The sequence below is a fragment of the Vulpes lagopus genome, chromosome 15 (assembly GCF_018345385.1).
Source record: "Vulpes lagopus strain Blue_001 chromosome 15, ASM1834538v1, whole genome shotgun sequence".
Lineage (NCBI taxonomy): Eukaryota > Metazoa > Chordata > Mammalia > Carnivora > Canidae > Vulpes > Vulpes lagopus.
The window spans coordinates 21,879,791-21,904,265 of record NC_054838.1 but is presented as its reverse complement, the minus strand read 5'-3'; the positions used below and the strand labels follow the sequence as shown (position 1 = coordinate 21,904,265).

General features: G+C 37.7%; 1 protein-coding gene across 1 annotated transcript; it reads left to right on the top strand.

Annotated features, from left to right (window-relative positions):
• The first annotated feature begins 17,269 nt into the window (after positions 1-17,269).
• Positions 17,270-18,209, top strand: LOC121476584 (olfactory receptor 52J3-like). Its single transcript, XM_041730674.1, is given in 2 exon segments — positions 17,270-18,145; positions 18,147-18,209. Coding segments are annotated over 2 exon segments (939 nt in total).
• Positions 18,210-24,475: the final 6,266 nt, after the last annotated feature.

The window sequence follows — 24,475 nt, the reverse complement described above, 5'->3', positions numbered from 1 at the left end:
ATTTAAATTCACTAGGATCATAATACTAAATTTAGTAATAACATACTAAATGACTGTTTAAAAGTACAGAAAGATAATACTCATATTATCTTAGGGGTCTATATGTCACCTCATCTCTTCATTTGCAGTAAGATTTCATCTTTAGTCCGACTTATACTTAATTCAACAAATGTTTACTGTGAGGTTAATGAATTTCTTTCTTGAGCTTTCATTCAGTATTTCCCTCAGGTCAATGAGTTTTCCATAACTGGAAGTGAGCAGCAGAGGCCTTGTGAAAATATCAAGGAGTTATTGAAAGGACCCTTACAATCCACTCTGCCATTCTCTTGGGGAATAGAAATATATGGTCTTTGTCCCTTTATGGACATGAAATTGAAGTCTTTGGCACAGCTTTTGAAGTAAAATCATCTCAATCTGTATCTTTAACCTTTCATTTGCTGCTCTGCATGTGTAACTAATCTGACAAAATTTAACAATGATGTCACATTTTTCCTATTGTTTTTTTCTATCAAGTCTCACTTTAGAATGGCACATATTACGTACTTTTGAACCAACAGATATCCATTGGTTAAGATATGGTATTTCTTAACATTAACCCCACTGACTACTTTTTTATTGTCATTCTTTTTCAGAGTTAGATTATTTCCTTCATTTCTTGATCCAGAAACCCAAATTCTCAAACATGCATAACAGTTTATTTACTGGATTGTTAAATTTACCTCATGATGCTTGAGATATCAGTTTCTGACTAAGTAGGTTTCTTTATACTTCTTCCTGCAGTTCCAAAGGACAGTCAAACCTCCATGGCAGAGAAGCCCTCGGATAAAGTGGTTGAGCATGAGCAGGAATTGAGAAGGATGAAGAAAAGAACTACTTTTTTTATTATTTTATTTTAGATCACTTTTATTTTCTTTTTTTAAAAATGTAGAAAAACATTTTTTTGGAAATATAAATGTCATATCTCTTTACATATGAAATATGGTCTTTTAAATTAAATATATCCATGTGAATTAAAACGCTGGAATATTTCAGTTTGTATTTTTAATTGATCAGTAGCCCATTCAAGTATTACTTTGATTATGTCAATGACTCATAAGCTTTGCCCTTTCTGCATTGACTGGCAGCATAGCTGATTTTTAAAGGACTATTTCTGGCTTCATTGACATTTGTAGTGACCACAGTTCCTTTCAGTCATTTGCTTCCTTTGATGATACTTTTATTGGCTCAATGAAGAACAATATCTTCAGTATTCATATTTAAGTATTCAGAACACAGACATGAGAGCAATAGCCTAATTAACATGCTTAATTATAATAATTCATATGGTAAATGATGCCATTACATTTTAAATTAAGTTTTCTATTCATGAGTTCAGCAGGGGCTTCCTCCAACTTCAGAGTAAAGTAGAAATCTTGCTCCTCTGCAAATATTTTTGAAAGAAACAAAATATCAAAAGACAAAAACAGCAGCTTACTGGGCCTTAAGATGATTTATGTTTTGAGCCAGATTTGAATAAACAGAAAAAGCAATTATAGTTCATAGATTATTCAAAATAAAGTAAACATTATTTATTATTGCTGTCTAATTATGCATTTTTAAAATTTATTTTATTGCTTGCTGATTATTTCACAGTCCTGCCACATTAGTAGACGTAGTCTAGTTCTTATATTAAACTAATTAAAAGGTATGGATTAAATTTTAATTTCCATTCTACTTCCACTGCAATAATCTGAAAAATCTTCATATTTCTCTGTAAAATAAAACATTATTCTTAGTTACAAAATACTAGTTAGTGTATAAGGCTTCTAGCATTTTAGGACATTTTCTAATTACATATCTTTTTTCATGTTATATTAATAGGAAAATCATTCATTTATTTTAGTGCATTGTAATTTATGGGGATTTGTTATTAGCTATGGCAATATTAACGGTAAACATAACCCTAGAATGTCAATCTAGCTATGAAACATAAATCTCAATAGATAAGGGCTCCTGGGTGGCTCAGTTAAGCACCTGACTTTAAATTTATTTTTTATTGGAGTTCAATTTGCCAACATATAGCATAACACCGAGTGCTCATCCCGCCAATGCCCGCCTCAGTGCCCATCGCCCAGTAACCCCAACCCTCCTCCCACCTCCCCTTCCACTACTGCTTGTTCATTTCCCAGAGTTAGGTATCTCTCATGTTTTGCCACCCTCACTGATATTTTCACTCATTTTCTCTCCTTTCCCTTTCACTAATTTTTATATTCCCAAATGAATGAGACCATATAACGTTTGTCCTTTTCTGATTGACTTATTTCACTCAGCATAATACCCTCCAGGTTCCTCCATGTTGAAGCAAATGGTGGGTATTTGTCATTTCTAATGGCTGAGTAATATTCCATTGTATAGATATACCACATTTTCTTTATCCATTCATCTTTCGATGGACACTGAGACTCCTTCCAGTTTGGCTATTGTGGATATTGCTGCTAGAAACATTGGGGTGCAGGTGTCCTGCTGTTTCACTGCATCTGTATCTTTGGGGTAAATCCCCAGTAGTGCAATTGCTGGGTCGTAGGGCAGGTCTATTTTTAACTCTCTGAGGAACCTCCACACAGTTTTCCAGAGTGGCTGCACCAGTTCACATTCCCACCAACAGTGCAGGAGGGTTCCCCTTTCTCCACATCCTCTCCAACATTTGCTGTTTCCTGCCTTGTTAATTTTCCCCATTCCCACTGGTGTGAGGTGGTATCTCATTGTGGTTTTGATTTGTATTTCCCTGATGGCCAGTGATGCGGAGCATTTTCTCATGTGCCTGTTGGCCATGTCTATGTCTTCCTCTGTGAGATTTCTGTTCATGTCTTTTGCCCATTTCATGATTGGATTGTTTGTTTCTCTGGTGTTGAGTTTAATAAGTTCTTTATAGATCTTGGAAACTAGCCCTTTACCTGATAGGTCATTTGCAAATATCTTCTCCCATTCTGTAGGTTGTCTTTTAGTTTTGTTGAGTATTTCCTTTGGTTGACAGAAGCTTTTTATCTTGATGAAGTCCCAATAATTCATTTTTGCTTTTGTTTCCCTTGCCTTCACAGATGTATCTTGCAAGAAGTTGCTGTGGCCAAGTTCAAAAAGGGTGTTGCCTGTGTTCTTCTCTAGGATTTTGATGGAATCTTGTCTCACATTTAGATCTTTCATCTATTTTGAGTTTATCTTTGTGTATGGTGCAAGAGAATGGTCTAGTTTCATTCTTCTGCATGTGGATGTCCAATTTTCCCAGCACCATTTATTGAAGAGACTTTTTTCCAATGGATAGTCTTTCATGCTTTGTCAAATATTAGTTGAACATAGAGTTGAGGGCCCATTTCTGGATTCTCTATTCTGTTCCATTGATCCATGTGTCTGTTTTTCTGCCAGTACCACACTGTCTTGATGACCACAACTTTGTAGCACAACCTGAAACCTGGCATTGTGATGCCCCCAGATATGGTTTTCTTTTTCAATATTCCCCTGGCTACTAGGGGTCTTTTCTGATTCCACACAAACCTTAAGATAATTTGTTCCAATTCTCTGAAGAAAGTCCATGGTATTTGGATAGGGATTGCATTAAACGTGTAAATTGCCCTGGGTAACATTGACATTTTCACAGTATTAATTCTTCCAATCCATGAGCATGGAATATTTTTCCATGTCTTTGTGTCTTCCTCAATTTCTTTTAGAAGAAGTGTTCTATAGTTTTTAGGGTATAGATCCTTTACCTCTTTGGTTAGGTTTATTCCTAAATATCTTATGCTTTTGGGTACAATTGTAAATGGGATTGAGTCCTTAAATTCTCTTTCTTCTGTATCATTGTTAGTGTATAGAAATGCCACTGATTTCTGGGATTGATTTTGTACCCTGCCACACTGCCAAATTGCTGTATGCGTTCTAGCAGTCTTAGGGTGGAGTCTTTTGGGTTTTCTAAGTACAGTATCATGCCATCTGCAAAGAGGGAGAGTTTGACTTCTTTGCCAATTTGAATGCCTTTAATGTCTTTTTGTTGTCTGATTGCTGAGGCGAGGACTTCCAGTACTATGTTGAATAGCAGTGGTGAGAGTGGACATCCCTGTCTTGTTCCTGATCTTAGGGGAAAGTCTCCAGTGCTTCCCCATTGAGAAGGATATTTGCTGTGGGCTTTTCGTAGATGGCTCTTAAGATATTGAGGAATGTTCCCTCTATCCCTACACTGTGAAGAGTTTTGATTAGGAATGGATGCGGTATTTTGTCAAATGTTTTCTCTGCATCTATTGAGAGGATCCTATGGTTCTTGGTTTTTCTCTTGCTGATATGATGAATCACATTGACTGCTTTACGAGTGTTGAACCACTTTGCATCCCGGGGATAAATCCCACATGGATATGGTGAATAATTTTCTTAATAAATTTTTGGATCCTATTGGCTAGTATCTTGGTGAGAATTTTTACATCTGGGTTCATCAGGGATATTGGTTTATAATTCTCCTTTCTGGTGGGGTCTTTGTCTGGTTTTGGAATTAAGGTGATGCTGGCCTCATAGAATGAGATTGGAAGTACTCCATCTCTTTCTATCTTTCAGAACAGCTTTAGTAGAATAGGTATGGCTTCTTCTTTAAACGTGTGATAGAATTCCCCTGGGAAGCCATCTGGCCTTGGACTTTTGTGTCTTGGGAGGTTTTTAATGACTGCTTCAATTTCCTCCCTGGTTATTGGCCTGTTCAGGTCTTCTATTTCTTCCTGTTCCAGTTTTGATAGTTTTTGGTTTTCCAGAAATGCATTCGTTTCTTCTAGATGGCCTAATTTATTGGCGTATAGCTGCTTATAATATGTTTTAAAATCGTTTGTATTTCATTGGTGTTGGTGGTGATATCTCCTTTCTCATTCATGATTCAAATAAATTTGAGTCTTCTCTCTCTTCTTTTTAATAAGGCTGGCTAATGGTTTATCTATCTTATTAATTCTTTCAAAGAACCAACTCCTGGTTTTGTTAATCTGTTCCACAGTTCTTCTGGTCTCGATTTCATGGAGTTTGGCTCGAATCTTTATTAACTCTCTTCTTCTGCTGGGTGTAGAATCTATTTGCTGTTTTTTTCTCCAGCTCCTTTAGGTGTAAGGTTAGCATTTGTATTTGATTTCTTTCCAATTTCTGGATGGATGCTTGTATTGTGATGTGTTCCCCCTCAGGACTGCTTTTGCAGTATCCCAAAGATTTTGAATGGTTGTATCTACATTCTCATTAGTTTCCATGAATCTTTTTAATTCTTCTCTAATTTCCTGGTTGACCCTTTCATCTTTTGGCAGGATGGTCCTTAACCTCCGTGTGTTTGAAATCCTTCTGAACTTCTTGTGATTTAGTTCTAGTTTCAAAGTATTATGGTCTGAAAATATGCAGGGGATGATCCCAATCTTTTGGTATGGGTTAAGACCTGATTTGTGACCCAGTATGTGGTCTATTCTGGAGAAAGTTCCATGCGCACTTGAGAAGAATGTGTATTCAGTTGCTTTGGATGTAAAGTTCTGTGAATATCTGTGAAATCCATCTTGTCCAGTGTATCATTTAAAGCTTTTGTTTCTTTGGAGATCTTGTGCTTAGAAAACCTGTCAATTGTAGAAAGCATTACATTCAAGTCACCAAGTATAAGTTTATCATTAACTAAGTATGTCTCAATTTTGGTTCTTAATTGATTGATATGCTTGGCAGCTCCCACATTCGGGGCATAAATATTCATGATTGTTAGGTCCTCTTGTTGGATAGGTCCTTTAAGTATGATATAGTGTCCCTCTTCATCTCTTACTACAGTCTTTGGGACAAACTTTAATTTATCTGATATAAGAATGGCTACCCCTGCTTTCTTTTGAGGGCTATTTGGATGGTACATGGTTCTCCAACCTTTTATTTTCAGGCTGTAGGTGTCCTTATGTCTAAAATGAGTCTCTTGTGAACTGCAAATAGATGGGTCTTGCTTTTTTATGCAGTCTGAAACCCTGTGCCTTTTGATGGGATCATTAAGCCCATTCACATTCAGAGTTACTACTGAAAGATATGAATTTAGTGTCATCATGATACATATTCAGTCCCTGTTTTTGTGGGTTGTTCCCTTGGACTTCCTCTGTCTTTTACAGGGTCGCCCTTAATATTTCTTGCAGATCCGGCTTGGTGGTCACATATTCTTTCAGTTTCTGCCTATCTTGGAAGGTCTTTATCTCTCCTTCTATTCTGAATGAGAGCCTTGCTGGATAAAGTATTCTTGGCTGCAGGTTCTTCTCATTTATGACCCTGAATATATCTTGCCCACCGTTCTGGGCTGCCAGGTCTGTGGAGAGGTCTGCTGTTATTCTGATACTTCTTCTCATAAAGGTTATAGATTTCTTGTCTCTTGATGCTTTAAGGATCTTCTCTTTATCTTTGGAATTTGCAAGTTTCTCTATTAAATTTCGAGGTGTCGAGCAGTTTTTCTTGATTTTAGAGGGGGATCTCTCTATCTCCTGGATCTGAATGCCTGTTTCCTTCCCAAGTTAGGGAAGTTCTCAGCTATGATTGGTTCAAATACACTTTTTGGACCTCTGTCCCATTGGGCGCCCTGGGGAACCCCAATTAAACACAGATTTTTCCTCTGAGGCTGTCATTTATTTCCCTTAACCAATCCTCATGATCTTTTAATTGTTTTTCTCTTTTTTCCTCAGTTTCCTTCCTTGCCATCAACTTGTCTTCTATGTCATTTACTCATTCTTCTACCTCGTTACCCCTTGTCATTAGGACCTCCAGTTTGGATTGCATCACATTTTTAATTTCGGCCTGATTATATCTAAATTCTGCAGTCATGAAGTCTCTTGAATCCTTTATGCTTTTTTCTAGAGCCACCAGCAGCTTTATAATTGTGCTTCTGAATTGGCTTTCTGACACTGAATTGTAATCCAAATTTTGTAACTCTGTGGGAGAGAAGACTGTTTCTGATTCTTTCTTTTGTGGTGAGTTTTTCCTTCTATTCATTTTGCTCAGCGCAGAGTGGCCAAAAACACGTTGTACTGTAAAAAGGGGAAAATGAGAGAAAAAATGGAAAAAAGAAAAAAAAAGAAAAAGAAAAGAAAAAAGGGGGTGGGGAACAGGAACAAACAAAACAAAAATCAAGGGGGAGTATCTTCTGATTCTATATACTGTAAATTCCTCGATTTCCCCTGGAACTTTCCAGTGCTGCTTGGTCAAGAACTTGCTTTTCCTCTGTCCTTCTAGCTGGTCTTCTGTGGGAGGGGCCTGCTGTGCTGATTCTCAGGTGTGTGCACCTGGGGGAGCTGCCCATCCCCCTGCCTGGTGCAGGGCTCAGTGGGAGCTGTTTATCCTGTGAGGCCCTTGCTCAGTCCCAGGTACAAAGTGAAACCAGGAGGAGGAATAACAGTGGCGGTATCCAGCTCTTCAGCCCTGGAGTCAGCTCTCGCAGTAACTACCGCAGCTCTCAGTCCGCAGAGGCCTGGTGCTCCCGGGATGGGGTGCACCGATCTGCACAGCTCAGGGCCCTGCGGGGGCAGGAGCGTCCTCGCTGTCCTGTGCCCTCCCAGCCCCTGCCTGTCCCGGGGGGAGTGCTGGATCCTGGGCTGTGTCCCCCAGTGCCCTGGGCTCTGGGGCCTGCACCCTGGGCTCTGGGGCCTGCACCGCTATATCGCGCTCCCCAGCTGCAGCCTCATCCACAGAGCCACCTCCATGGAGCTGCCTCTGAGCTGCTCCCGGTCCAGCCCTGTGCCTGCTGTAGCCCTTTAGGGAGCTCTGCTGAGGGGTGTGGCGTGCTCTTCCTGGGGCGCACCTCCTCTCTTAGTGTCCCTGGGAGCCTGAGGGTATCACCCCGCCTCCTGGGATCCTGCCGCATCTCTCTGCCAGCACCTCTCTGTCTGGGAAGATTGGTGAAGCTCCTGTTTCTCTGGGATGGGCTCTCCTGTCCTGGGGACACTCGCCCTGTGGCTATTTCTTTCTTTTTTCCATCTTCCAACCTTGATAGAAGCCGAACTCTTCTCACTGTAGCATTCCAGCTGTTCTCTCTTTAAATCTCAGACCAAATTCATAGGCTTTCAGGATGATTTGAAAGTTATCTAGGTAAGTTGGTGGGACAGGTAACTTGGGGACCCTACTCCTCTGCCATCTTGCCCCGCCTCTCTAAGAACTACTTTTTTAAGTCAAGACAAATTCTTCAGCTGTAGAGCAACCCTTGGTTAATAGTTTTCTGCTTTTCCTATCTCCTATTAAGATAGTACTTAGTACGTATATAGTACTGCCATCAGTTTTGAAGGAGAATCTGCCTTCCTTATGTCTCAAACAAATCCTTATAAATATGGGGGATCCCTGGGTCGCGCAGCGGTTTTGCGCCTGCCTGTGGCCCAGGGCACGATCCTGGAGACCCGGGATGGAGTCCCATGTCAGGCTCCTGGTGCATGGAGCCTACTTCTCCCTCTGCCTGTCTCTCTCTCTCTTTCTCTCTCTGTGTGTGTGTGACTATCATAAATAAATAAAACATTAAAAAAATTAAAAAAATCCTTATAAATATCATATTTTCTAATAAGACCTTAAACTGTTACCTCTATATATGCTTTCCTAAATCATGCCAAAACACTTTTTTTTTAAATTTTTATTTATTTATGATAGTCACACAGAGAGAGAGACGCAGAGACATAGGCAGAGGGAGAAGCAGGCTCCATGCACCCGGAGCCCGACGCGGGATTCGATCCCGGCTCTCCAGGATCCCGCCCTGGGCCAAAGGCAGGTGCCAAACCGCTGCGCCACCCAGGGATCCCCCAAAACACTTTTTTTCTGGACTTTTACATTTACTAGAATCTGGGTTTATTATTGTTAAAAACAGTTGAAGAACACAAATATGGCTTTTTTCATGATTTAGCTTTAAACAAGTAATTGTATTCTAATTTTAAATAGGTAATTTATAAGGCAAAAAAATTATCCCAAAGGAAAAATAAGGATGAGTTATACAGATATGAAACCAATTAAGTTTAGTGAGTCAAGAAAAGCCTTCTTTTTTTTTTTTTTTTTTTTTTTTTTTTTTTTTAAATTTTATTTATTTATTTATTTATGATAGTCACACAGAGAGAGAGAGAGAGAGGCAGAGACACAGGCAGAGGAAGAAGCAGGCTCCATGCAGGGAGCCCGATGTGGGATTCGATCCCGGGTCTCCAGGATCGCGCCCTGGGCCAAAGGCAGGCGCCAAACCGCTGCGCCACCCAGGGATCCAAGAAAAGCCTTCTACTTATGCTGGAATGTGATGATTATATGACTTTGTTCCATAGGATCTGAATATAGATATTTCGATATAGGAATAGATAATGGAATATCTACCTATGTACACTCACATGCACACACATATAAGCAAAGGAAAAGGAAAGAAGCATAAACAAGTTTTCATTAGAAGTACACTTATGAGCGCCTGCCTTCAGCTCAGGGCTGATCCTGGAGTCCTGGGATCGAGTCTCACATCGGGCTCCCTGCATGGAGCCTGCTTCTCCCTCTGCTTATGTCTCTGTCTCTCTCTCTGTTTCTAATGAAAAAATAAATAAAATCTTTCTTTTAAAGGAGTAGAATTATGATATAATGAATTAAATCTAGTGTAGTTGGGACTCAAAGGTTATCAAGAGATTAAAAGTGAAATAAAATTCTATGGGTAAACAAGTATCCCCAGACATTCATGGGTAAGCACATAACAGGAAATGTTACAATCTAGACCAATGCAGGGGCTGTCACTCATTTAGGTGCTAAGTACATATTGGAGTTACAGGTACAATACAGAGCACTGCAAGAGCAGAAATAGAAAGTGTACACACTCAAAATATGCACACTGGTTTCTAAAAATTTTTTTTTAACAAATACATGGTATAATCTTTGTGATATCATGTCCCTGGAAATGAAACCTGTTGTTTATTTTATTTTTTTTTAAACCTGTTGTTTAATATGGAGAGCATAAGGTATCCTTATTTTTGTTCCTTCAATAGGTTCATACAATATGAAATATGGTCTATGATATCCTTAAAAAATCTTTCTTTCCTGGAATCTATCTTTTTCTTTCTTTCATCTTAAGAGAGTGAAAAATATGTATTCCCTCTACTTCAAAGAATTATATTTTCTTTCTTGAATCTAAGACATTTGGAAAGTAAAAAGATGTAAAGAAAATCCCATATCCTTTAGAGTTTTCCTTAGATCACCCAGACTATCTCTTTTTTTCCATCCTTCTCTTGTTTCACAAGCTTAATTAGCTCATAAAGAAACTGATTCAGAACCAAAAAGGAACCTAAACATCTAGTTTCTATACTTAGCAGTTTTAACACATTAATCTCATAGGATAAGCAGAAATTACATCTGACACAAACATGTCTTCATGGAATCGTTGGGAGAGGTGGAGTATTTTTACTGTTCGTAAAATTTCTGGTAATCTTCCTAATTTTAGGGATAGTAGTATCCCTGTCTTAGGTTTATAGTTGCAGATGTAGCCATCTTTTAGTATTTTGATATAACTTATCAACTACTTAATAGGACCTGAAGGCAACTGAAAAGATACAGAACACATCCTTTATTCCTTTCATACATCATCTTCATTCCAATGTCAACTTGGAACATATACTTTGCAGTTCAAAAGAGAGGGAGATGGTATATTTAAATTATTAGAAAAAATAATCAAGAATTCCTTACCTAGCAAAACTGCCCTTAAAAATGAGGAGAAAATTAGGACATTCCCAGATACACAAAAGCTGAGAGAGTTCATTATTCCTTACCCTACAAGGAGTGCTAAAGGGAGTCCTTTATGTTGAAATTCAAGAAAGCTAGAGAATTACTCAAACCAAACAAAAAATAGAAAGTTCTTCAGTAAAGATAAAACAGATAGAGATATAAAAACCAGTATCAGGTTGCCTGGGTAGCTCATTGGTTGAGCATCTTTCTTCTGCTCAGGGCATGATCCCTGGGTCCTGGGATAGAGTTCTATATCGGATTCCCCACAGGGAGCCTGTTTCTCCCTCTACCTATGTCTCTGCCTCTCTCTATGTGTCTCTCATGAATAAATGAATATACAAAATCTAAAATATATATATATATATCACAATTTTAGTTCAAAACTCCACTTTTATTCTTTTACAAGATATAAAAGCCAAAGGCACAAACATAATTATAAGTCTAAGTTAATGGGTACACAATATATAAGGATGTACCTTGTAACATTAATAAAATAAAATGTGGCCAGTAGAGATCTAAAAGGAGGAGTAGAATTTTTGTATGTGATCGAAGTTTAGTTGTAATCAGTTTAAAATACATTATTATAACTTTAGGATGTTACATGTAATCCCTCTGGCAATCACAAAGAAAATATTTGTCAAATATACACAAAAGGAAATGTCAAGGAATCAAAAACTGTCATTAAAAAATTAAGTAAACACAAAAGAAGGCAGTAAGAGAAGAAACAAGGGACAAAAAAGTTATAAGAAATACAGAAAACAATAAAATGATAATAGTAAATCCTTCACTATAAATAGTTATTTTAAATGTAACTGTTTTAAAATCCCCAGTCAAACCAAAGAGTGGTAGAGTGGATTAAAACAATTGAGTCCAGGGATCCCTGGGTGGCGCAGCGGTTTGGCGCTTGCCTTTGGCCCAGGGCGCGATCCTGGAGATCCGGGATCGAAACCCACGTCAGGCTCCCGGTGCATGGAGCCTGCTTCTCCCTCCGCCTGTGTCTCTGCCTCGCTCTCTCTCTGTGACTATCATAAATAAAAACAAACAAACAAAAAAAAACAATTGAGTCCAGAGTTAGGTTTCTCTCATGTTTTGTCACCCTCACTGACACCTAACTCTGGGAAATGAACAAGGGGTAGTGGAAGGGGAGGTGGGTGGGGGTTTGGGGTGACTGGGTGATGGGCACTGAGGGGGGCACTTGGTGGGAGGAGCACTGGGTGTTATGCTATATGTTGGCAAATTGAACTCCAATAAAAATGTTTTTCCAATAAAAAAATTAAAAAAAAAAAAACAAAACAAAACCAACCAACCAACCAACCAACCAACAAACAAAAAACAACTGGGTCCAGGCTTCAGTTTTCCAGTCTGATATGTAAGAAGCTGAAGTTCACACTTTGACCTAAAAGTAAAAAGCTGAATTAATTGGCAAGTCAGCAATTCTTATTAGACCCATAAGAGAAGCAAGGTTACAGGGCAAACTGTTGCCCCCAACATTAAAGAGTCCAGTAAGTTAAGACAGAAAAATCATAATATACCAGAGCAGAATCTCCATGGGAAGCAGCGAGGATAAGAAAATACAAACTATAATTGACTAATGGCTAGAGACTTAGTATAGGCAAGCCTGAAAGATAAACTCCAGGGGAAGCCAGTCATTGATGGGTCCCTACTGTTTTGTGAGTTCTACTTAAGGAGCTCAGCAGGTCCTCACAGTGTCACTAAAGAAAAATTCTCTCATGCTTCCAGCAGGGGGAGGGGAAAGCAAACCATTTTGAATATACTAGAGCATTCTGTTCTTAACAAGGTCTGCCTTTAAGAAAAACTAGTTAACCAAACCCTAACATGCTAGGATTTTATCAGGGTTTAACTTGCTTGGACAAAGGGAAACACACAATTCTAGCTGGTTCTCACCTTCCAGGTGGGAAAAGGAAAATAGCCATCTTCAGTCCAGCCTAGACACCTGGTTCTTCCTAAGGAGAATGAGGGAGAAACTAAGTATAACACAGAAATTTTAGTATTTAGATGCAAAGGTTTACTAAAAAACTGAAACCTAATCATATATCAGCAGAATATCTCCCCTCTCCCTACATCCAACTATCACATTACTAAAGGTGCTTTCTTTCTTTCTTTCTTCTTTCTTTCTTTCTTTCTTTCTTTCTTTCTTTCTTTCTTTCTTTCTTCTTTCTTTTTTCTTGAAAGATTTATTTATTTATTTATTTATTTATTTATTTATTTATTTATGAGATACACACAGAGAGAGGCAGAGATACAGAAAGATGGAGAAGTAGGCTTCCCACAAGGAGCCCAATGTGGGACTCAGTCCCCTAACCTGGGGTCCCGCCCTGAGCCTAAGGCAGATTCCCAACTATTGAGCTATCCAGGCATCCCTTTATGGCAGTTTTCTAACTGAAGACATCAAGTCCTGCTATCAGGAAGAAATTACAAGACATACTAAAAGTAAAAAAACACAGTTTGTAGAGAAAGAGCAAAAGTCAGAACCAAACTTAGGTATGGCAGAGATGTTGGAATTATCAGACCATGAATTTTAAAAGCTATTTTTAATATACTAGGGGCTCTATTGGACAAAACACACAACATGTAAGAACAAATGGGCCATGAAAGCAGACAGATGGAGAGAACCAAAAATAAATGCTAAAGTTCAAAAATAGTAAGAGAAATGAAGAAAAACAATTATTAGTAGACTGGACAAAGCTAAATAAAGAATCTCTAATCATGAGAATACCTCAATAGAAACATCCAAAACCAGAAAGAAATGAGAACAAAAAAAGAGAAAGAACCAAAAAGAAATGAGACAAAATAAGAAAGAAAGAAAGAAAGATAGAAGAAAGAAAGAAAGAAAAGAAAGAAAGAAGAGAAAGAAGAGAAAGAAAGAAAGAAAGAAAGAAGAGAAAGAAAGAAGAAAGAAAGAAAGAAAGAAAGAAAGAAAGAAAGAAAGAAAGAAAGAAAGAAGAAAGAAAGAAAGAAGAAAGAAAGAAAGAAAGAAAGAAAGAAAGAAAGAAAGAAAGAAAGAAAGAAAGAAAGAAAACATGCAAGCAATGTCCAACGACTGTGGGACAACTATATTTACACATAGTTGTTATAATTATTTTGAGCAAAGTTACACCTGTTAGATAAATACATACCCATATACACGTGTAAACAAAATGAATGCCAGCAATGATACAAGGCACGGAGAGAGGTATTAAGGTTATTTGTTATTATAAGGTGCTTGCATAGTGAAGTGGTGTAGTGTTATTTGAAAGTAGACTTGGACTGGTTGTAAATGTATAATACAAAGTCTAGGGCAATAACTAAAAAGAGTTAAAAAACAGAAAAGTTAAAAAAAAGAAAAGAAAAGAAAAAAGAAAAGAAAAAGAAGTACAATTGATATGCTATAAAATAGAATCATCTAAAAAATGTTCAGTTAAAACTACAGTAATTAGGGTAGTGAATTCAAGCCCTGCATAGAGTCTACTTTTAAAAAATTGGAAAAGGAATTAAAGACATCCAAATTGGAAAGGAAAGTGTAAAAGTATCTGTTCTCAGGTGACATGAACTTATATGCAAAAACCTTGAACATTTCACCAAAAAAAGTTTAGAAATAACAAACAAATTCAGTAAAAATTCAGGATACAAACTCAACCATCAAAATTTAGTTGCATTTTTTAAGGATTTTTATTTATTTATTCATGAGAGACCCACAGAGAGGCAGAGACATAGGCAGAGGGAGAAGCAGGATCCCAGGACCCCAGGATCAAGACCTGAGTCAAAGGCAGATGCTCAACCACTGGGCCACCCTGGTGCCCCCAACTGCATTTTTAAACACTAACAAATAACATACCAAAAAGGAAATTAGAAAATAATGCAGTTTATGGAAAAATAAAATACCCAAATAGTGTGGTAAAGTAGATGGTGGTAACAGTTTGGAGATAGGATCAAAAAGAATAAAATATTTAGGAATAAACTTAATCAAGGAAGTGAGAGATTTGCATACTAAAACCTGGAAAACTTTGCTGAGAGGAATTTAAAAAGACACCAATAAATAGGAAGATGTCCCAGGTCACAGATTGGAAGACATGATATTGTTAAGGTACCTGCCTATATTAGTCCTCTCCCAGGAAGATCTACATGTGGCCAATTAACATGTAAAAAGACGCTCAAAATCTCTGATTAAAACCACAGTGAGATGACTTCACACCATTACAATGGCTATAATCCAAAAAAGAGAGGAAAGAAGGAAGGGGAAAGGAAGGAAGAAGACCAGAAGGAAGGGATGGGGGGAAAAGAACAAGTGTAGTCCAGCTATTATGGAAACAGAAATGAGGGAATATTATTCACAGAAACATGTTTATATATGAAACAGCAAAGAGAAACAAGGTGTGGTAAAGTAGATGGGTGATCATAATTTGGAGCTAGGATGTGTTTTAAATGTTATGGGACAGAAACTACTTTAAACCTTCTAAGACCCCTGCATGTGTAGATAGAAGTAACAGTAAATAAGGCAAGATAACTTCTTAAGAATAATATTAACAACTCAATAACTTGGGAAATCAGGAACTTTCTTTTTCTACACAAATATAAGCATGTTTGAAGGGGAAGCATAGACATCAGAAATATCTTGCCCTGATTTTAGAGAAGAGTAATGTCGAAAAACACTACATGCAAATTTACAATCACTTGAATATACTCAGTATTTATTGTGTGTATATTTTGTGTACGTATATGTGTATATATTTTGATAGTATCTCTTTTTGTGTGTTTCTCTTTAGTCTGCTTCCTGGAGAATAATGTCAGCCCTTACCAAGGAGACTTTGAGATCATGGTTCTAAAAGCCGTGGCCATAAGGTGATAATGATTTGGGTTTATTTTCAGAGCTGTCCCTTAGGAGATGAAAGGCAGGAAGGTTCAAACTCTATTTGATAGGCATAATAGGAACAGTAGTTCTCATTCCTGCTGGAGATAGGTTATATGTTGACCAAGGAATCTAAGTGAGCCTTAGCCAGAATCTCTTTGCTCATAGGTAAGAAGGAGGTTTTAATTAATTTTTATAAAGGAATATTGTGCATCTACCAGGGCTCTGCTCTATAGGCTACTGACCAAGAGTGAGGTCTTTGATGACAACCTCTACCACATTATTCACTCAGTACTCAGTAATAGGAAACATGGAGACTGTTTTAGTACTTTGTAATTCTTATTCTCTCTGACAACCACAGGATAGTAAAGATAATGGCCCTTCTTGCAGGAGAAAAATCCAAGTTAGAATAGGACTGTGGCTGAAAGTAAGCTCAAACAGCAAACACCAAAGGAGGCAGCAGGGAACAAAGAGTCTTGGAAGAGGGACTTCAGCATCTTCTTACTGCTGTCAGAAGATCTCAGTTAGCCAGTTTGTCAGTATTCCTAAGGATATTCAAGAAGATAGATTTATCATAATTTGGGGTTTTTATTTTCTCCAGTTACCGTAAATTTAAAGAAGGACTGAAATTTTTATTACTCTTTCTTTCATTTACTCTTTCCTATTTTCCATCTAGCCTCCCATGTTTCTTCCCTCTTTTATTTCCCCCCACCCCATGCCTTACTGCTTCCCCCAAATTTCCACCTCTTTCTTGGTTTCATCTGATTTTCTCTGTTAAGCATGTATTATCGGAGATAGGGTAAAAATCCCCTGGATATTTGCTCAGGGTAAAGTTAAAACTGTATTAATTATTCCTGACCTGGGAGAGGTATGTCCATGATCAGTTCTTCCCTCAAACACCTTTATTTCAACTTACCTGACTCTTATTTCTCTTGAATGTTCCCCTTGTATAGAATAGGGCAAACCCTTTGTTGCCTTATGCTCAAGTTATCTTTGTTACCTCATGCTTTATTTACTATGATCTAAGCAACAAAGGGATTCACATTGTTCTAGTAAGAAATGTCCCGGGTCTAAGTTGTTCTTGTCGAATGCCTGTGCTTAAAAAAAAAAAAAAAAAAAAAAAGAATGCCTGTGCTTGTCTCCATTTAAGCTTTGTTTAATGGTGTTGATCTACAAATGTTTACTGGATGTTTTAGTGAGAAATACCTGTTGGTTTCGATGGTGACTTTTTATATTTGAATGCATGTAAAAAGTAGTATTAAATAAAACATACTGAAGGCATTTGACATGTAAGGTATCATTATATATGTATAGCTTTTTTTATCTGTTTATGTAAGTGTGGCCACTTACATAAAGTGTGTATCTACACATTTTTGTCTTTGCTTTTATTTGTTGTTTGTCCTCAACATCCTCAATCTGGGAAGTCATTACATTTCATATTAAGCCAGATACCATTCTTTACTCATGAAATAAAGTACCAGAATATAAAATATTTTGCTACAGAACTTAAGATGTCATATTATCTTTAAGCATTGACTATGCTAGTAATCATCATAAATGATACATTCCTTGAATTTAATTGTGTCCAGTATTAGGGATCTTCCTTTTGGTAAATTCAGTTTAAGAAAATGGGTAGGAAACAATATCACTGCCTTCTCTTGCACTTCTTCTAGGAACAGACCATACATATCTCCTATTCCAGCCAAATCCAGAATGACCCATCAAAATACAACCATGTTTCATCCATCCACATTTTTTCTTTTAGGTGTTCCAGGGCTTGCAACTGCCCATGCCTGGATTTCATTGCCCTTCTGTTGTATTTACTTTATTGCTCTCATAGGCAATGTCACAATCTTGATAGTCATATGGACAGAAAGAACCCTCCGGGATCCAATGTTCTTCTTCCTTGTCATTCTATCAGCCATAGACCTGGCCCTCTCCACAACCTCAGTACCACAAATGTTGGGTATCTTTTGGTTTAATGCTCATGAAATTGGCTTTGGAGCTTGCGTGGCCCAGATGTTTCTGATACACACCTTCACAGGAATGGAGTCTGCTGTTCTGCTGGCTAAGGCCTTTGACCCCTATGTTGCTATCTGCGTCCCCCTCCACTACACAACCATCCTGACAGTCCGAGTGCTGTCAGGAATTGGAGTGGGTGTTGTACTGAGTACAGTTGTGCTCACATTGCCCATGATCTATCTAATCTACTGTCTACCCTTCTGCAATGCCCGCATTATTGCCCACACCTACTGTGAGCACATGGGCATTGCCAAGTTGGCTTGTACCAGCATTCAAATCAATGCTATCTATGGTCTCTTTGTTGCTTCTTTCCTCGTTCTTGTCCTGGTACTGGTTGGAATCTCCTATGGCTCCATCCTGTGTGCCGTATTCCGCCTCAAATCACAAGAGGCCCGTCACAAGACACTGAGCATTTGTACCTCTCATGCTGCAGTCATGTTTGTTTTCTATACACCCTCTCTTTTCTCCTTCCTTACTCACCGATTTGGCAGAAAAATATCCCCTTATATCCACATTCTTGTTGCCAACATCTGTGTGGTCCTTCCACCAGCTCTCAATCCTATCATCCATCTATGGAGTAAGGACTAAGCAAATCAGAGAGTGTGTGATCCAAGTATTTACTGGCAAGTAAGGAACACTATACTCCTTGATCTTTAGGGATAAAGAGCTGCATCCAGTGACAATATTAACCCTACCTCCATATTAATACTTGATATTATTTTAAATCTGTTTTTAAGTTCTCATTAGTTTTGTTGAAAGGCTGCAGCCTCTGACTGTGGTAGCTCATTATTCTTGAGGAAAAGAGACATCAGGAGACTGGCAGGCGGGTCCCTATAATTTAATGTTTGCAAGTTTCTCTAATTAACCTTGGTGTTCGTATAACATAACAGAATTCTGCATAAAGCATCTACTGGTAAGTCCAAGCTTATTCCAATTATATATTGTAAACATCCAGATAAATTTTGGAGTATATAACAGTACTATAATATCCTTCTCCAGAATATATAGTCAAATCTTTTTTTCAAATTTATTTTCAAATTTCCTAATTTCCCCATTTTACCTAATGAAGATAATCTTAGGGAAATAGCTCAGAAAGTTTTAAAAAACAATCAACCCTTCCCTCAACTCTCCCCCAAAGATGATCTAAGTATTAAATGTCAGCCCACTCACAGGTAAATTAGAATTAAATAAAGAGCCTTGAGAGTGCAATTTTTATTCTTAATAAAGGAAAACTGATGTTATATATTCAAATCCAGAATCATCCCATCTGTTGGAGTTATTTTAAGTTTTGGCAGTTATCTGTACAGCCTCCACACGAGCCTTCATCTTGTTTACCAACACCATTCTGTTGTGAACATGATGGGTTTCTAATAGAAGTGAATGTCATACCATGGTAGATAAGAACCTGGGAAATTGGGATCCCTGGGTGGCGCAGCGGTTTGGCGCCTGCCTTTGGCCCAGGGCGCGATCCTGGAGACCCGGGATCGAATCCCACATCGGGCTCCCGGTGCATGGAGCCCGCTTCTCCCTCTGCCTGTGTCTCTGCCTCTCTCTCTCTCTGTGACTATCATAAATAAATTAAAAAAAAAAAAAAAAAAAAGAACCTGGGAAATAATTTTTTAGAGTCTGCTTTGATTAGTGTTTTTTGGCAGTTTTTAGTGTAAGCCAACACTTTCTTTCCCAATGAAGAGTGGTAAGCAGGAATCAGTTCATTTTCCTTCTTTGCTCCTCTGGTAATAATATAAGTAGATATATTGAATATCTTGAACTAATTGCCATGGGGCTGTCTCAATGTTTTGTTTGGTCTCCTACTTTAGTGAACAATAATGGTCAGGCTCCAAGTGGCTAGAAACCAGATACAATGGGATTTACATCACTGCAGGGTTCATGTAGTTTATCTACTACCTAAAATTAAAAAAAATGGGAATCAGTTATCTAATAATACGGTGATATACATAAGCATGTGGAGCCTTTAACTGCCATTTTCTTTTATTTTTAAGATTTTATTTATTTATTCATTTAAAAAAATTTTAACAATAATAATTTTATTTTTTATTGGTGTTCAATTTGCCAACATACAGAATAACACCCAGTGCTCATCCCGCCAAGTGCCCCCTCAGTGCCAGTGCCCATCACCCAGTCACCCCAACCTCCGCCCACCTCCCCTTCCACTACCCCTTGTTCATTTCCCAGAGTTAGGTGTCTCTCATTTTTTGTCACCCTCACTGATATTTTCACTCCTTTCCCTTTATTCCCTTTCACTAATTTTTATATTCCCCAAATGTTTGTCCTTTTCCAATTGACATATTTCACTCAGCATAATACCCTCCACGTCCCTCCATGTCAAAACAAATGGTGGGTATTTGTCATTTCTAATGGCTGAGGAATATTCCATTGTACACATAGACCACATCTTCTTTATCCATTCATCTTTCGATGGACACCGAGGCTCCTTCCACAGTTTGGCTATTGTGGACATTGCTGCTAGAAACATTGGGGTGCAGGTGTCCCAGAGTTTCCCTGCATCTGTATCTTTGGGGTAAATCCCCAGCAGTGCATTGCTGGGTCGTAGGGCAGGTCTATTTTCAACTCTTTGAGGAACCGCCACACAGTTTTCCAGTGGCTGTCCCAGTTCAGACTTCCACCAACAGCGTAAGAGGGTTCCCCTTTCTCCACATCCTCTCTAACATTTGTTGTTTCCTGTCCTGTTAATTTTCCTCATTCTCACTGGTGTGAGGTGGTATCTCATTGTGGTTTTGATTTGTATTTCCCTGATGGCCAGTGATACAGAGCATTTTCTCATGTGCTTGTTGGCCATGTCTATGTCTTCCTCTGTGAAATTTCTCTTACACCATACACGAAGATAAACTCAAAATGGATGAAAGATCTAAATATGAGACAAGATTCCATCAAAATCCTAGAGGAGAACACGGGCAACACCCTTTTTGAACTTGGCTACAGCAACTTCTTGCAAGATACATCCATGAAGGCAAGAGAAACAAAAGCAAAAATGAATTATTGGGACTTCATCAAGATAAGAAGCTTCTGCACAGCAAAAGAAAGTCAACAAAACTAAAAGACAACCGACAGAATGGGAGAAGATATTTGCAAATGACCTATCAGATAAAGGGCTAGTATCCAAGATTTATTTATTTATTCATGAGAATACACAGAGAAAGAGAGAGAGAGAGAGAAAAAGAAGAGAGAGAGAGAGGCAGAGACACAGGCAGAGGAAGAAGTAGGCTCCATGCAGGGAGCCTGACGTGGGACTCAATCCCAGGTCTCCAGGATCAGCCCCTGGGCTGAAGGCGGTGCTAAATCGCTGAGCCACCTAGGCTACCCAAACTGCCCATTTTCGTAGAGACTTTAAAGTTTTAATTGTCCCCAGTTCCTCCCGAATGCTTTGACAAAGGCTATAATGTATTTTTCAATGTGTTTGTAAGAGAACATAATGAATATCACCTCATTGTTTTGTAGATTTCACTTTAAGCAAAATGAATTATAATAATTTAAGAAGAAGGAATGTATAATAATATATCAAGATAAGGTACACATAATATGTGGTGATTCTTTACATTAGTACATGATGTATTTCAATTTTTAAGCTTAATACTTCAGTATAGTACAACCTCCCTCAAAATATTCTCATGTATTAGAAGCATTTACACCTCCTTTCTGGTAGTTTTGGAAATTTCACCTCTACCTAAATGTAGTTAAAAAAAAAAACACTTCAAGAAAAACTGAAACTCTTACTCTAAGGACATGTATTGGCCTGACTGTGGAATAGATTTCTCATTTCCACTCCAAATTTCTTTTCTTTTTTTGTTTGTTTAAATTCAATTAGTCAACATATAGTACATTATTAGTGTCAGATGTAGAGTTCAATAATTTATATTCCATATAACACCAAGTGTTCATCGCATCACATGCCCTCCTTAATGCCCATCATCCAGTTGTTACCCCCTCACCCCACCTCCCCTCCAGCATCCCTTAGTTTGTTTCCCAGAGTTAAGAGTCTCTCATGGTTTTTCTCCCTCTCTGATGACTTCCCATTCAATTTTCCTCCCTTTCCCTATGAGCATCTGTGCTATTTCTTATATTTCACATATGCATAAAACCATGTGATAATTATTTTTCTCTGATTGGCTTATTTGGCTCACATAATACCTTCCAGTTCCAACCAATTTATTTTCATTTGCATTCAAGACAAAAAAATGACTCAGTAGAAAAGTACTGAAAATACAATACAATACAGTCTTATACTTAATAAATTCAGCTACACATATACTATAAAATCTTACCAGTAGAGGGATGAAAAATCCTAGCATTTTCTGGAGTGGCAGCTTAGAAGAGAACACTGGCATAAGGCAATCTTAAACTTTGATAACACAGAAAACAATCTAAAAGTAAAATTTACAGAGTAAAGTAAAAATTCTTCAAGAATGTCATAAGTTAATAACTATATAAAATAAACCAACATATAGCACAAATGATAAAGTAATAATTAAAAAGTATGCCATTAGGGGCATTGGGTGGCTCAGATGGTTAAGCATCTGCCTTTGGCTCAAGTCATGATCCTCTGGTCCTAGGATCAAGCTCAACGTCAGGCTCCCTACTCTTCCGGGAATCCACTTCTCCTTTTTCCTCTGCCTCTCTCCCTGCTTGTGCTCTCTCTGTCTCTCTCCCTCTCAAGTGAATAAATAAAAATTATTTTTAAAACAAATGTGCCTTTAATTAAAATTTGAATTCTTCCTTGCCAGTACAGATGCCTTTTCTTTTTGTTGTCTGATTGCTGAGGCTAGGACTTCTAGAACTATGTTGAACAACAGTGGTGAGAGTGGACATCCCTGTTGTGCTACTGACCTTATCAGGGAAGCTCTCAGTTTTTCCCCATTGTGGATGATAATAACTGTGTGTTTTCATATATGGCCTTTATCATGGTGGGGTATATTCCCTCTATCCCTACTTTGTTGAGGGTTTTTTGTCATGAAGGGATGTTGTACTTTGTCAAATGCTTTTTTTTTTTTTTTGCATCTATTGAGGGGACTATATGGTTCTTACTCTCTTTTATTAATGTGGTGCATCATGTTGATTGATTTGCAAATATTGAATCTACACTAGTTGTAGATTGATACTCTATATAGAAAACCCAAAAGACTCCATCAAAAAATTGCTAGAACTGATATACAAATTCAGCAAGTCTCAGTATACAAAATCAATGTACAGAAATCTGTTGCATTTCTATTCACCAATAGAAATCAAGGAATGAATCCCATTTGCAATTGCATGAAAAGCCATAAATTACCTAGGAATGAACCTAACCAATTAGGTAGAAGATCTGTACTCTGAAATACTATAAAGCCTTAATGAGAGAAATTGAAGATGATATAAAGAAATGAAAAAAAAATTCCATGATCATGGATTAGAAGAATAAATACTGTTAAAATATCTACACTGTCCAAGGCAATCTACACGTTTAATTAAATCTTTATCAAAATACCCCCAGCATTTTTCAGAGATAGAACAAACAATCCCCAAATTGTTGTTTGTCTTTTCAAACAACCTTTCATGAAAGACCCCGAATAGTCAAAGAAATCTTGAAAAAGCAAAGCAAAGCTGGAGGCGTCACAATTACGGACCTCAAGCCATGTAACAAAGCTATAGTCATCAAGACAGTATGGTACCGACACAAAAATAGGAACATACATCAATGGAACAGAATAGGAAACCAAGAAATAGGCTCACAATTATATGATCACCTAATCTTTGACAAAGCAGGAAAGAAAATCCAATGGAAAAAAGTTTCTTAAATGGTGTTGGGAAAACTGGACAGTGACATGCAGAAGAATGAAACTGGACCACTTTCTTAAACCATACACAAAAATAAAATAAAAATGGATAAAAGACAAATGTGAGAGAGGAAATCATCAAAATCTTAGAGAAGGACACAGGCAGCAATCTCTTTGACCTTGGCCAGAGCAACTTCTTACTAAACATGTCTCCAGAGACAAGAGAAACAAAAGCAAAAGGAAACTATTGGGACTTCATCAAGATAAAAAACTTCTGCATAGAGAAGAAAGCAATCAACAAAACTGAAAAGAAAAAAACAATGGAAAGGAAACTTTTGGAATGGGAGAAGATATTTGCAAATGGCATATCTGATAAAGAGTTAGTGTCCAAAATCTATACAAAACTTATCAAACTCACCACCCAAAAAATCAAATAATCCAGCTAAGAAATGGGCAGAAGATATGGATAGACATTTCTCCAAAGAAGACATCCAGATGGCCCACAGACATATGAGTAGATGCTTAACATCACTTACCATTAGGGAAATGCAAATCAAAACTACAATGAGATATCACCTCACACTAGTCAGAATAGCTAAAATTAACAACATAGGAAACAACAGGTATTGATGAGGGTGTGGAGAAAGGGGAACTCTCTTACATGGTTGGTGGGAATACAAACTGGTGCAGCCACTCTGAAAAACATGATGAAAATTACTCAAAAAATTAAAAACAGAACTACCCTATGATCCAGCAATTTCACTACTGGATATTTACCCAGAGGATACAAAAATATAGCTTTGAAAGGGTGCATATACCCCAATGTTTACAGCAGCATTATCACCAATAGCCAAATTATGGAAAGAGCCCAAATGTGCATCAATTGATGAATGGATAAAGATGTACACACACACACACACACACAGACACACACATACACACACACTAGAATATTACTCAGCCATAAAAAATAATGAAATCTTGCCATTTGCACTGATATGGATGGAGGTAGAGAGTATTATCCCAAGTGAAATAACTCAGAGAAAGACAAATACTATATGATTTCACTTACATCTGAATTTAAGAAACAGAACATATGAACATAGGG